Raw genomic sequence first — 10,855 nt, forward strand, 5'->3', positions numbered from 1 at the left:
ACAGCTTAATAAAGCAGTAAATGCTTGGGGAAGCCTGAGAGCCTACTGTGTGTGTGTGTGCGTGTGTGTGTGTGTGTGCGTGTGTGTGTGTGTGTGTTTGCGCACGCGTGTGTGCGTGCGTGTATGTGTGTGTGAGTGCGTGCAGGCACGTCTGTGCCTATGTGCACACGCATGCTCTCGTGTTTTACCTCCACCAGGGACCTCAAAGCAGAAGGCAGAGCCTGGTTCCACACTCAAACAGATTTTCCCAAAGAATAAAGCAAGAATAAAGCCAATGAACAAAAGAGAATGACTAATACCCAAACCAAAGCCAAAACTAAGACACTTATCTCACAGGTTGACATTGATAGAGCCCATATTAAAGCAGTCTGAGCTGAATGAATACAGCATAATTTACAGGTTATACATACATTGGTTGATGGAGGAAGGCAGACTGTGTGAACAGCTGCAGGTGTCTGAGGCCGAGTCACCAAACAACACAATAGAGGAAACATAGGTTTCTACGCACTGGTGACAATGATCTGAGATGTAGTTGGAGATTGGATCAACTATGATGTGAAACAAAATCTTTTCAGATCAGCTCATACTACTTTGTTTTATAGGGGAGGGCTTCAACCTTTCCTACCGTCATTGTTTATCTCACTAGGTAGCTGTAGAAGGCAATTACATAAATTACAGAGTTTCAAAAAATGTCATCCTTGATAACCTTTGTTCTGAGTTAATCATTGCAGGGAAAGAAAACTGCTTCTCTTCTCTTCTCATTTATATTTACCCAAACTCTGTCCGTTCAACGGGGTATTATTTTATTGGCTTGTTTTGCAAGCATTATAACTTTGCATTCTTCTCCCAAGGTCAGTTGTTAGTGTGCCACGAGGACTATTTACACATGGGGCTTTTCAGGTCAGTTCCATTGTATTTACATCAAATAATTTTTGATAAGGGATGTAAAAGACCTATAAACCCAACATCATAAACGGGAGAGGTGTAGCTGAAATAAGGACAAAAGATCAACGGCTGAATTTTTTCTTATCTTAGACACGTTGATATTTTTGAGTCAACTCTCTTCACTCCCTCCCACTCAACCCCTCCAACCCCCACCACTCTCTCTCTCTCTCTCTCTCGCTCTCTCTCTCTCTCTCTCTTCACAGAGCTGAGTAGAAGCGTGGACTTGTTAGATTTAGTCCAATGGCTTCCCAGTGCGGCCAGCAAGCAAGCTCTTGTTTCATAGAGAAGTACCTCCCCTGTTATCTCCCTAGCACTATAATCACTTAACAAAGACTTGGGCATTTGCACAAATTAAAACATCAATAATGCATAAGTGCTTTTCAGTTTTGAGCTATAGTGTCCCTGTATTGGGATGAAATACCCCCTCCACCAGTGGAAGAACTCTAGCTCGCCATCTTCTGTCCCACAAACAACTAAAAGAAGCCTCGGCCCTGCTTGAGGCAGCTACCCCCCCTTTGCTTTAAAGCTGAGGGTAAAGCTGTGGTGAACATTTGGGATCTGCTTTGGTAACGGGACAAAATGGCTGGGCTGAGTGGGATGCGGAAGTTGTTTTAAAGCAAGAGGCGGTAAGTGGTGGTGGTGCATCAATGCAAACAGGCAACACCCTTGAGTGGCGCAGCGTGGCATCCTTCCATAAACAACACCACCGCCGTGTCCCCGACATTTATGATTTGTGGTCAGAATGGCAACACAGGCCTGATTCTAATCTGCAAGTCTGCATGTTTGCCCTGTCGTTACATGGCTAAATCTGCCCGACCTACTCTCTTATTTTCCCAGATGAAAACACCAGACGTTTCATATGGTTGTCAGTTGTGCTTTGCCTAAAACAAGTCATATGAGAACATTACACTTGGACCAGAAAGGGAAGGGCGGGGGTATCATGGGAATGAAACTTAGTGACACTCGAAAACCAGGATGCTGCTAAGGCTACTGTTTGCTTGAGAAAAAAAAAAAAAAAAAAAAAAAAAAAAAAAAAACCTCCTTCGTATTTATTACTGCAGTTGTGAATATGAACTGTTTTGCGCTGACTCTGGAGGAGTTAAGTATTATTATTGGACTTGTAAATCCATGACCAGTACCGTTCCAACACCAATAGAGGACGAGCCATCCTATACAGATGGCCTCAAGGACAATTAGCAGTAATGATTGGTTGCCACATAAATGAGGGAAATTCTATTTGCTACTGCACTTGCTGATGATCACAGACCAAATGCCTCTGACAATAATATGGATGGCTGCTTTAAACTCTGCACAGTGGAAAAGAACATTTCTAAAGTAACTTTCTCTCTATCTTATTTAAGGAATAGAAAATAAAGAAAGGTGGAACTTTGAGGCTTATACACACACACCACATTATCATGAAGAATAAAGAGATGAGACAAATAGCATAGTGATCTAAAATATTATCTCTTCAATCATATCCTTTTCCCCAGATATCTTCATTTTCCCCCTCCCTTCTCTGTCAGTTAGTCTGGCAAACAATCCCCTTGTTAGCAAACTGTTAAGACAGCCGCTTGGTACACAAATTGCGCTCGACCAAGCGAATTTGTTTTGCAAGGGTGACCTGTTTAATCATCTCATTTTCTTTGGCGGACATTTATTCATCTGGTTTCCACGGTTACAGAGAACATTAAGGGGCTACAGTAATAAGGCTGGAGAGTCAAACAGGTAATAAAAAAATTAACGCCATTTTCCAGCAGCCGAGGACAGTGGGTGAAATGAATCAAGGGAGAGGAGAGAGAAGCAGCGGGGGGAGCGGGAAGGCGGGGTGTGAGGGGGGGCTCCAATATTGTCCAAACAATAAGCCTTAGCAGTTATTTTACTCTGTAGATCAGGTGGTGCTGTTATGGACATGACACTTTGGGCACAGAGCAGGAGAGATAAAGGTTTTAAAGTGGCCCTGCTCCTTTTTTATTGTCATTTAGCGATTACATATCAGAACAATTAAAAGTTAGCCTGAGATATCTATTAACTTTGCTCTTTTTTTATTTCTCCTGTGCTTCAGATGGAAAATTATTTGCACTCCTGGCGATGCAACGTGTCAATAACATGCAAGGGACAACATGACATTTAGATGCACTGGTGAGAAATGTTTCGTAGTCCTCCCAAGTTGAATCATGTTTTCTAATATTGTCTGTTGAACAACTGAGGAACAGCAGAAGAAAAATGAAAATAACCTCGGAGAATATAGAGTTTTATCTCTCGCACTATTAGAAAACAGTGACCCACACACCAAATGAGAGTCCAACTTCTTGCCAAATATAGAAAATTCCGGCACAATAGGGGGAACAGGTGCTGAGGGCCCATAGAAAGTGACGAAGCCGAAGAGCTGGGTTGCTGCTCGATGCCAAATAAGGCAGTGAGACACGTTGCACCAAGGCACAAAACAACCTACTGTAATGCGATTTTCTAGGTCTGATGACTGTCACCGATTCCCCCACAAAATGTCTTTGCTACGCTAAGTCAGTATTCAGGGCTGTTTTCCCACTTTAATACTAACCGAACAAGAAAAAACAGGCAACAAATTTTATGCATTACTCATTTCTCCACTCCTTCCAAAAGTATTTCTAATTGACAGCAGGGCTTTGGCACTCCTAAAATATGCACAAATGTTCTCAACCTAACCCTTAATCATTTAAATCGTCTGGTTTAACCTGTATTTGGGCATTTTACGACTTTGCCAACACCTGTCCCCCACCCTTGTTAAAAAAAAAAAAACAAAAAAAAAAACAAACCCAATTGAATTCTTTCTTTGTTTGCTGTCGTCCTACTTGTATATACATTGTTCCGGAGGTGGCTCCGGTGTGACTGAGGTCGGAGAGGAAGCACAACCTATGGCAGACAACGTGTCTCACGAGAGGGAGGGAAAGAGATGTCAGCCGACCCGGCCTCACACACACACACACACACACACACACACACACACACACAAATGTAAGATACACACTCTAACATCAAACACACACACACACACACACATCGCTCGCGTGTCATGAGGAGCGCTCTCACATCCTCACCCCTGACGGAGGCAGGAGCCCGGAGAAACAAACTCTCGTCATACACGCAGGGTGAAATCCCCAAAAGGGGCAACAGAATGGACACAAGAGAGAGAAGAAAAAGGCTAAGCTGTGGCTATGGGACTGCCAACTGTTCTGCTAACAGCCTCTTAACAGGTGTGGGCTCTGGAACCATGTAATCCTATCAAGTTACCAAGTAAAAAAAAAAAAAAAAAAAAATCCAGCAAACTACAAACTCCTGTGCTCTTCCCCTCTCTCCCCCTCTCTCCCTTCTCCTCTCTATCTTTCTCCCTCTCTTTCTGTCTCTGTTGGCAGTGACAGAAATGAACAGCTGGGCTTCAGATTTATCATGTACAGACAGTAATTATTGCTGGTGCTGCCTGCTACTGACCCAAGTGAATAGAAAGTCACATGAAAAAACACACGGCAGAAGGGGGATCTGAAGTTGAGGGGTGTCTGGCTGTAGACAGTGTGGAAGATGTGTGTGTGACACAGAAGAGAGAGGAGGGCAGTGTTTAAACGTCACTACGTTCCTGTTTGCAGTCAATTACGGTACGAGGACAGGGGTATTGGCTCTGTAACTCGGCAGAGCAAACATTTCCTCGCTCACAGTGAAGGTGACAGAAAAAAAAAAGAGGTCCCATGTTTGTTTGTGTGTGTGTGTGTGTGTGTGTGTGTGTGTGTGTGTGTTTTTCTTTCCTCATATCAAGAATAAAGCCAGAGACAGTAAAACAGGCACTGAATTCCTGTCAAAGAAAAGGTGACAGAGAACTGAAACTGAGAGATGTGCTCAACACCAAAAACGGTGTCAGAAGACAGATTTGTTTCAACACCTACTCTTCTCATCTTTTACTTTCCTTTTTTTTGCCATTCATGTATGATTAACTAAAGTCACCAACAATTATTGATTAATAAAAAAAACCAGGAAAAGCCAGTGATGTCGGCCCACACAGAGTGTTTCCGTCATTATCTCAACCCAGTCTGACCCCTACCTGCTGTATTTGTTCCAGCGATAAGAGGGTCAGGAGATAAACTATCACTTTATTACCCATGTCAATCACCGTCCTTGGCATCAAATAGTTAACCCCGCATCTGCTGCTTCCCTTTATACACATGCAGTTGTATGAAAGTCGTGGTCTGTCACATTCCATATCCACTAACCTAAGTACGGGCTGGTTCACACCTTAAAGACCCCCTGCCACATTTAAAAGGATTAGTCACCACATTTTGTGCCGGCTTAATCTCTCTTTCAGCTGGCCTAATAAGTGCGCTTCGATAAGCAAAGCATGCAAATTCATTCATGGCCAGTGGAGACCATGCTTTCAGACAAACGCGCCAAAGTTTTCCACTCTGCTAATTACCTCTTCATTTTCCCCTTTTCCTCTCTTATATGGCATATCAACGACTAGAGATTATTCTTCTCCCTTACTTTGCATGAAATTATAATTTCATATGTAAGATTAGGAAATGGAGCCTGAAAAAAAAAGTTACTGGGAGCTTCTCTCTTGACTCTGCACATGAGACTACATGACACGGCATATTCAGCTGTGAGACTAAAAGCAGGATTTCTTTTCGGCTGGTTACGCTAAAACAAGCGAGAAAGAACTATAGGAAAAAAAAAAGGACGTTTTTTTCCCAGAAATATAATAAATGATAAAACTTTTTTTTTTTTATATTACTGATAATTTATAATTCACTGCCATGCGTTTTAGGATAGTATAATTAAAGAGGATATTTTACCATTTCCATTTCCTTTATTTTTTAGCACAGCAGTTTAACAAACATGTATTATCTGTGATGATAAAACTTGGCCTGTTATATTTTAGATAATAAAGGCAATGAAGACCCAAGGTGCAACCTGTTTATCATTCTGGAATATTTCTTCACCGAGTATTAATTAGGCCATTACTCCAGATTGGTGACGGGGAGCTTTGAGGTTTTAATTAGGTGCTGGCCACTGCATGAGTGCACAGGAGTGAAGAAAGGGGGTGGTGATGCCACTTGCCTTGCTCCTGGCCCATATCAAGTAGCCCTGAACACTCTGACTACTGCGGCAAGATGCATGGCAGCCCACGTGCATCTGGAGTTTATTTGATTGTTTGATCTCTGATGTTTCCTCTTTCTGCCGGTAAAAAAAAAAAAAAAAAAAAAAGGGCAGTTGGTGTGATTTGGGTATTAAAAGACGGGGGTTAAGGTAATTATGGTGTTGGGTGGCTTGTGTCTGATGACTGATGACTGGGCACATGCTCAATCAGGACTCAGCTGTCCCTCTCTTTCTGTCTACCCCCCCGAACACACACACACACACACACACACACACACACACACACCGGCACACAAACACACACACACACACACACACACACACACACCTCCCTCCCCTCGTCTGCTGTCTCTGTTCCCCCTTCTTTCCCCCTGCCACTCTGCTAAAACCAGGCATAACACACACAGCCTCGCGTAACATCAATCAAATACTGAGAGCGGACCATAAAACTACACAAACATATACACTGCCATTTACTACTGTATTTGACACTTTTTTTTAATTGTTCTGCTCAGATGTAGGTGTAAAATAAGAAAACTACATTTACAGATAGAATGGAAATTAATTAAGGCAGGAAAATTTAAAGAAGGGATTCACTGTTGAGGTACTGTTTTAAATTTAAATTTAAATGTTGAAGTAAAATTTCTCTATTTTCGACATTTAAACAAAAGCTAAATAAAACATGAATAGGGCAGTTTTTCCCACCACTTCCTTCAAACTCACTCAATGACAGAGATGTAAACTGTGTCAGTTTATTCAAATGAATATGTACATGTTAACAAAAATCATATATTTCGGTGTCGTTTGAACAAGGTATTTTAAAAAAAATAAAATCTTGAGCATATGAGTGTTTTTCCTCAGTTGACAAGGCGATACTAATCACCTCGTTGCTGAGAAGCACTCTTCCCTGACAAGGCTCCTTAGAATACAAGGATCCCCCAGGAGAAATCGGCATGAAAGAGGTTAAAGACAATGACTCGCATTTTTTTTCCTCCAAATGTCTCCCTGTTAAATTTATTTCAAAACTCTGTTAATCTGCTGTACACAACATTCCCATTAGCATAGCCCAGCCCCCTAATAAAAATTCCGGCTAGTTTAATTAAAAAATGTAAATTTACTGTCATCCAAGGAGCAGCAGAAATAGGAGTGCAACAGCATATTTTATTGCTTAAGACATCAAATTGATTCAGGTTATTGCTAAATTGTGATAAAAGGTTATTGAGGGCCTTCAGACCTGGGCTTGTTTTTCTCCCTCATTTCATTCTGGTTTTGTGGAAGGCCGTAAAAGATGGAGAGGGCCACAAAGGGTTAATGAGACAACTCAGCGAGGGAGAAGGCAATCAACATTATGACTCATAAGAGGAGAGAAAAACATTTTCCAAGCTGACGAAAAGTTTGAAATTAGGGTGTGTCACGATAACAGTTGTACTTGTTTGTTGTTATTTCAAACCATAATACAAGACACCTTAAATAACCAGACGAAATACCTGAGCCCTCACGTCTGTCTCTCGCATGTGTTTGTGAAACCCTGTGGTCATAGTGGTCTACTATACAGTCTCTCAGAGTTTTATTTAATAAGAGACATCATCGTTTTATTTGATTTATTTTTCATCAATACTGCCATATACAAGTTAAAGAGCAGAAAAGCCTATGTAGTGTCAGGACTGCTGAACGGCATTAGACAGATTAGACAGCTAGAGAAAACAAATAATTGTTAAGGGGATTCAAATAAGATAGAGAAACAGTATGTAACTGGCAAATACACGTATTACAAATAACAGCCTGGAGCAAACTCTGCTCTTCAATGAAGTTAGAATTACATATTTTTTTCTAAAAATATGAAAAGACAATAATATAGAATAATTCTGTATTTAAATATTTTCGAGCATCCTGTCTGTAATTTTAAATAATTGTATACCATATTAAAAATAACAGACTATTTAAAAATATCCCCACAACGCTTATTAAATATTTATATACTGAACGAGTTCAAAATAAAGCATTTCAAAAATAGGGCAAACAAGATTTATCAAAGTCAATGGAATGGCATTATGTCTCGAAAAAGTTTGAGTTTAGTTATTCAGTAGTGATATTTATGTATGGTGCAAATAATGAAAGGCACAGGGACTATTAATACACACACACATGTGAAAAAGGGAAGACACCTCTCAGTGCATGCAAACACAAAACACACGCGTACATACAGAACAGTACACACGCAGAACAGAGAGAACTAAAAGTGACAATAAAATACGACTTATTTTAAAACACACACAAAAGTAAAGTGGTGAGGAGGGTGGCGCTCAGAAAGTATGAGGTGTAATCCAGTCACAACTGGACAAGTTTATCCCCCCAAAAGTACGTTCAGAATGACTGTTGTTAACCTGACAGTAACAGGTCGAATAACGTTTAAAACAATCGGCCCCACAGGTGCATTTTGATGAATGACAACTATTTTTTTTAAATATTTTAAATAAACATCGCTTTTTGTTATAATTTCACCTAGCATGTACTGCATTTGATTTTTCTGAATGTTTACATTTTAATGTAATATACACCTGTGTACTGCAAGTACGTACGCTAATTAGCAGTACCTGGAAAGATGTTAGTACTGCTCCTGTTCCCTTTACATGTGTGACAACATAAGCAACACAACAGTTTGTTTGCTTTGTCCCCTTGGCAACAAACCCTTAGGCCATTCACTGTACCCTAATGGCATTGCCACTACCTCTGTGGGTAAAATCAGTACCTGTATTTCTACAGTACCGAATGCTGGCTTTAAAAAAAAAAAAAGACATGCAATTAAATAAAGAGACTAAACAAGAAGGGAAACACGGATGAAGAAAAAAAAAACACACATGAAGAAAAAAAAAGAAGCCTGACAGAGAACTATGCTGGTCTCATGTCCTAGAATAGAAATACACTCTGACAAGAGAAAATGAAACTGGCTTTGTGAACTTTCTTCACATGTGTACTGCGTGGAACACAGCGTCATGAGTCGTGTGCTAGAGAAATGGACAATCATATTTGATATTGCAGTCACCTTTGGGCACTGTCAAAGAGCTATAAATAAGGGTGTCGCAACACTTGAGTATACATAAGCACTGGCACATAGTTTAATCATGAACAACTTCCCCTCTCTGTGTATTTAGTCAGAGATAAAGGCACACCTTAAACTGTCAGCTAATAAAACATATCTGACAAAGATAGAAAAGAAGAAGAGTACTCACCATATTCAGGGAAGTCGAAGTTAAATCCTCTCAGACATGTAACTTTCATAATATAACTCAACTCTGTTAGAAAGTCATTCGAATGTTGGTTGGTGGAGGGGGAAATAAAGCGGAAAAGTAACTAGATAAAAAAAAGGCTTCCTTCAATCATGCACTAAACTCCTTGACATGTAATCTGTCAATAGTTTGTTGCTGAGATAATGCCGGCTGCCACGAGCGGATTTGATTGGCAGCTTAGGGTCTGGCCCCTCCTTCCTGTGGTTTGACGGGGGGTAGGTGAAAGAAAATGTAGCCTTCCCCTTCCCTGCTCTCTCTCTATCTCTCTCTCTCTCTCTCTCTCTCTCTCTCTGTCGCTCTCTCTCTGCCTGTCGTGCGCTGCCTCTCTCTCTCTCTCACTCTCTGCTTTGCTCCCATACACACACACACATGCTCAGACCAAGCTGTTGGTGATGTTGTCTGAATAGGCTGATAGGAAATTATGGCAGAGGAACCGGAGCAGTTTTTTTTCTCCCTCCCTCAGTGGGCTGGCCTTTTCCATCTTTGTGGTCTTCTAGCCTTTCAACTCTCTTGGGGAGGAGCCTCCACTGCCTCTATTCAAATGAGGGTAGCACAACACTTTGAAAAAAGGTTTTGGGGAGGAAAAGATTACATGTTTATCTAAATATATTACACTTTTACTGCGCAAGTATTTAAGGCTTTTAGAAGAATCATTTGAGTCAAATTGAATGTGACTGTCTGTGAAAGATGCTTTTTAAACACTGACATTTTATTACTGTTTTATATAAAACACAACTACTGTAAGTGAAAGGATATGTTGACAGTCACGTAAGAAAGTCAACCAACTATTAAATCACCATTAAATGTCATACATTTAAGGGACATACATTTCACACTGGATCAAATATTCTCGTGCTCGATCAAGTGTTTTGTTTTGGGTTTTTTTTATATTTGATGAAATATTAAAGCCAGTCCAACACCTCGGTTTGAAGCAAATACGTCTTTCACTTCTCTCACAAAACAGGGATCCTCTCTATTTCAGTGCCGTGTGTTATACTTTCTTTGCCTCTCTCCCTCAGAGCACACTCTTTCTCCTTCCCTCCCTCTGATAAGCTATCAGTTTTCATTGTAATTTCGGGTGAAATGATAAACGACAGCCGTTACCAGGTGACAATGAATACTTTATAAGACAAACCCCTTATTTGCCTGGCAGTTTCTTCCGCAGTGGCATGCAAAGTGCCTCCGGACCATTTGTACATATTGTCCATATACTGTAAACATGACTCTCTGACAAGAATGTGGAATTTACAAAGTGTCACAAAATTACAAAAAGGTCTAAACTTTGAAAGGTCACTGGATATTCCTGTTTTCCTCAACAGTTTTATTTTGAATAAATGTGGTGTGTAACTAACATTTAATGGTTATAGAAAAGAGGAAATGAACAACTTTATGGCTGTGAACCGTAATGCAATGATACATTGTCCTGGCTTCAGTTCCTGAGTGCCGTCAAAGTCCAAAGTATGTACATAAAACAGGTTTTGGTGGATTTTGAAATTATGATG

The 10,855-nt window shown here is 40.5% G+C and overlaps 1 protein-coding gene across 1 annotated transcript in view; it reads right to left on the reverse strand.

The window, feature by feature from the left end:
- casz1 (castor zinc finger 1) overlaps positions 1 to 9,345 on the reverse strand; it is a 78,698-nt gene extending 69,353 nt beyond the window's left edge. Inside the window, exon 1 of the mRNA XM_022741817.1 lies at positions 9,297 to 9,345. Within this exon, the coding sequence (XP_022597538.1) occupies positions 9,297 to 9,345 (49 nt within the window). The remainder of the gene's footprint in view (positions 1 to 9,296) is intronic.
- Between the last annotated feature and the right edge of the window lie 1,510 nt (positions 9,346 to 10,855).

The sequence above is a fragment of the Seriola dumerili genome, unplaced genomic scaffold (genome assembly GCF_002260705.1).
Source record: "Seriola dumerili isolate Sdu_G_001 unplaced genomic scaffold, Sdu_1.0 BDQW01000056.1, whole genome shotgun sequence".
Classification (NCBI taxonomy): domain Eukaryota; kingdom Metazoa; phylum Chordata; class Actinopteri; order Carangiformes; family Carangidae; genus Seriola; species Seriola dumerili.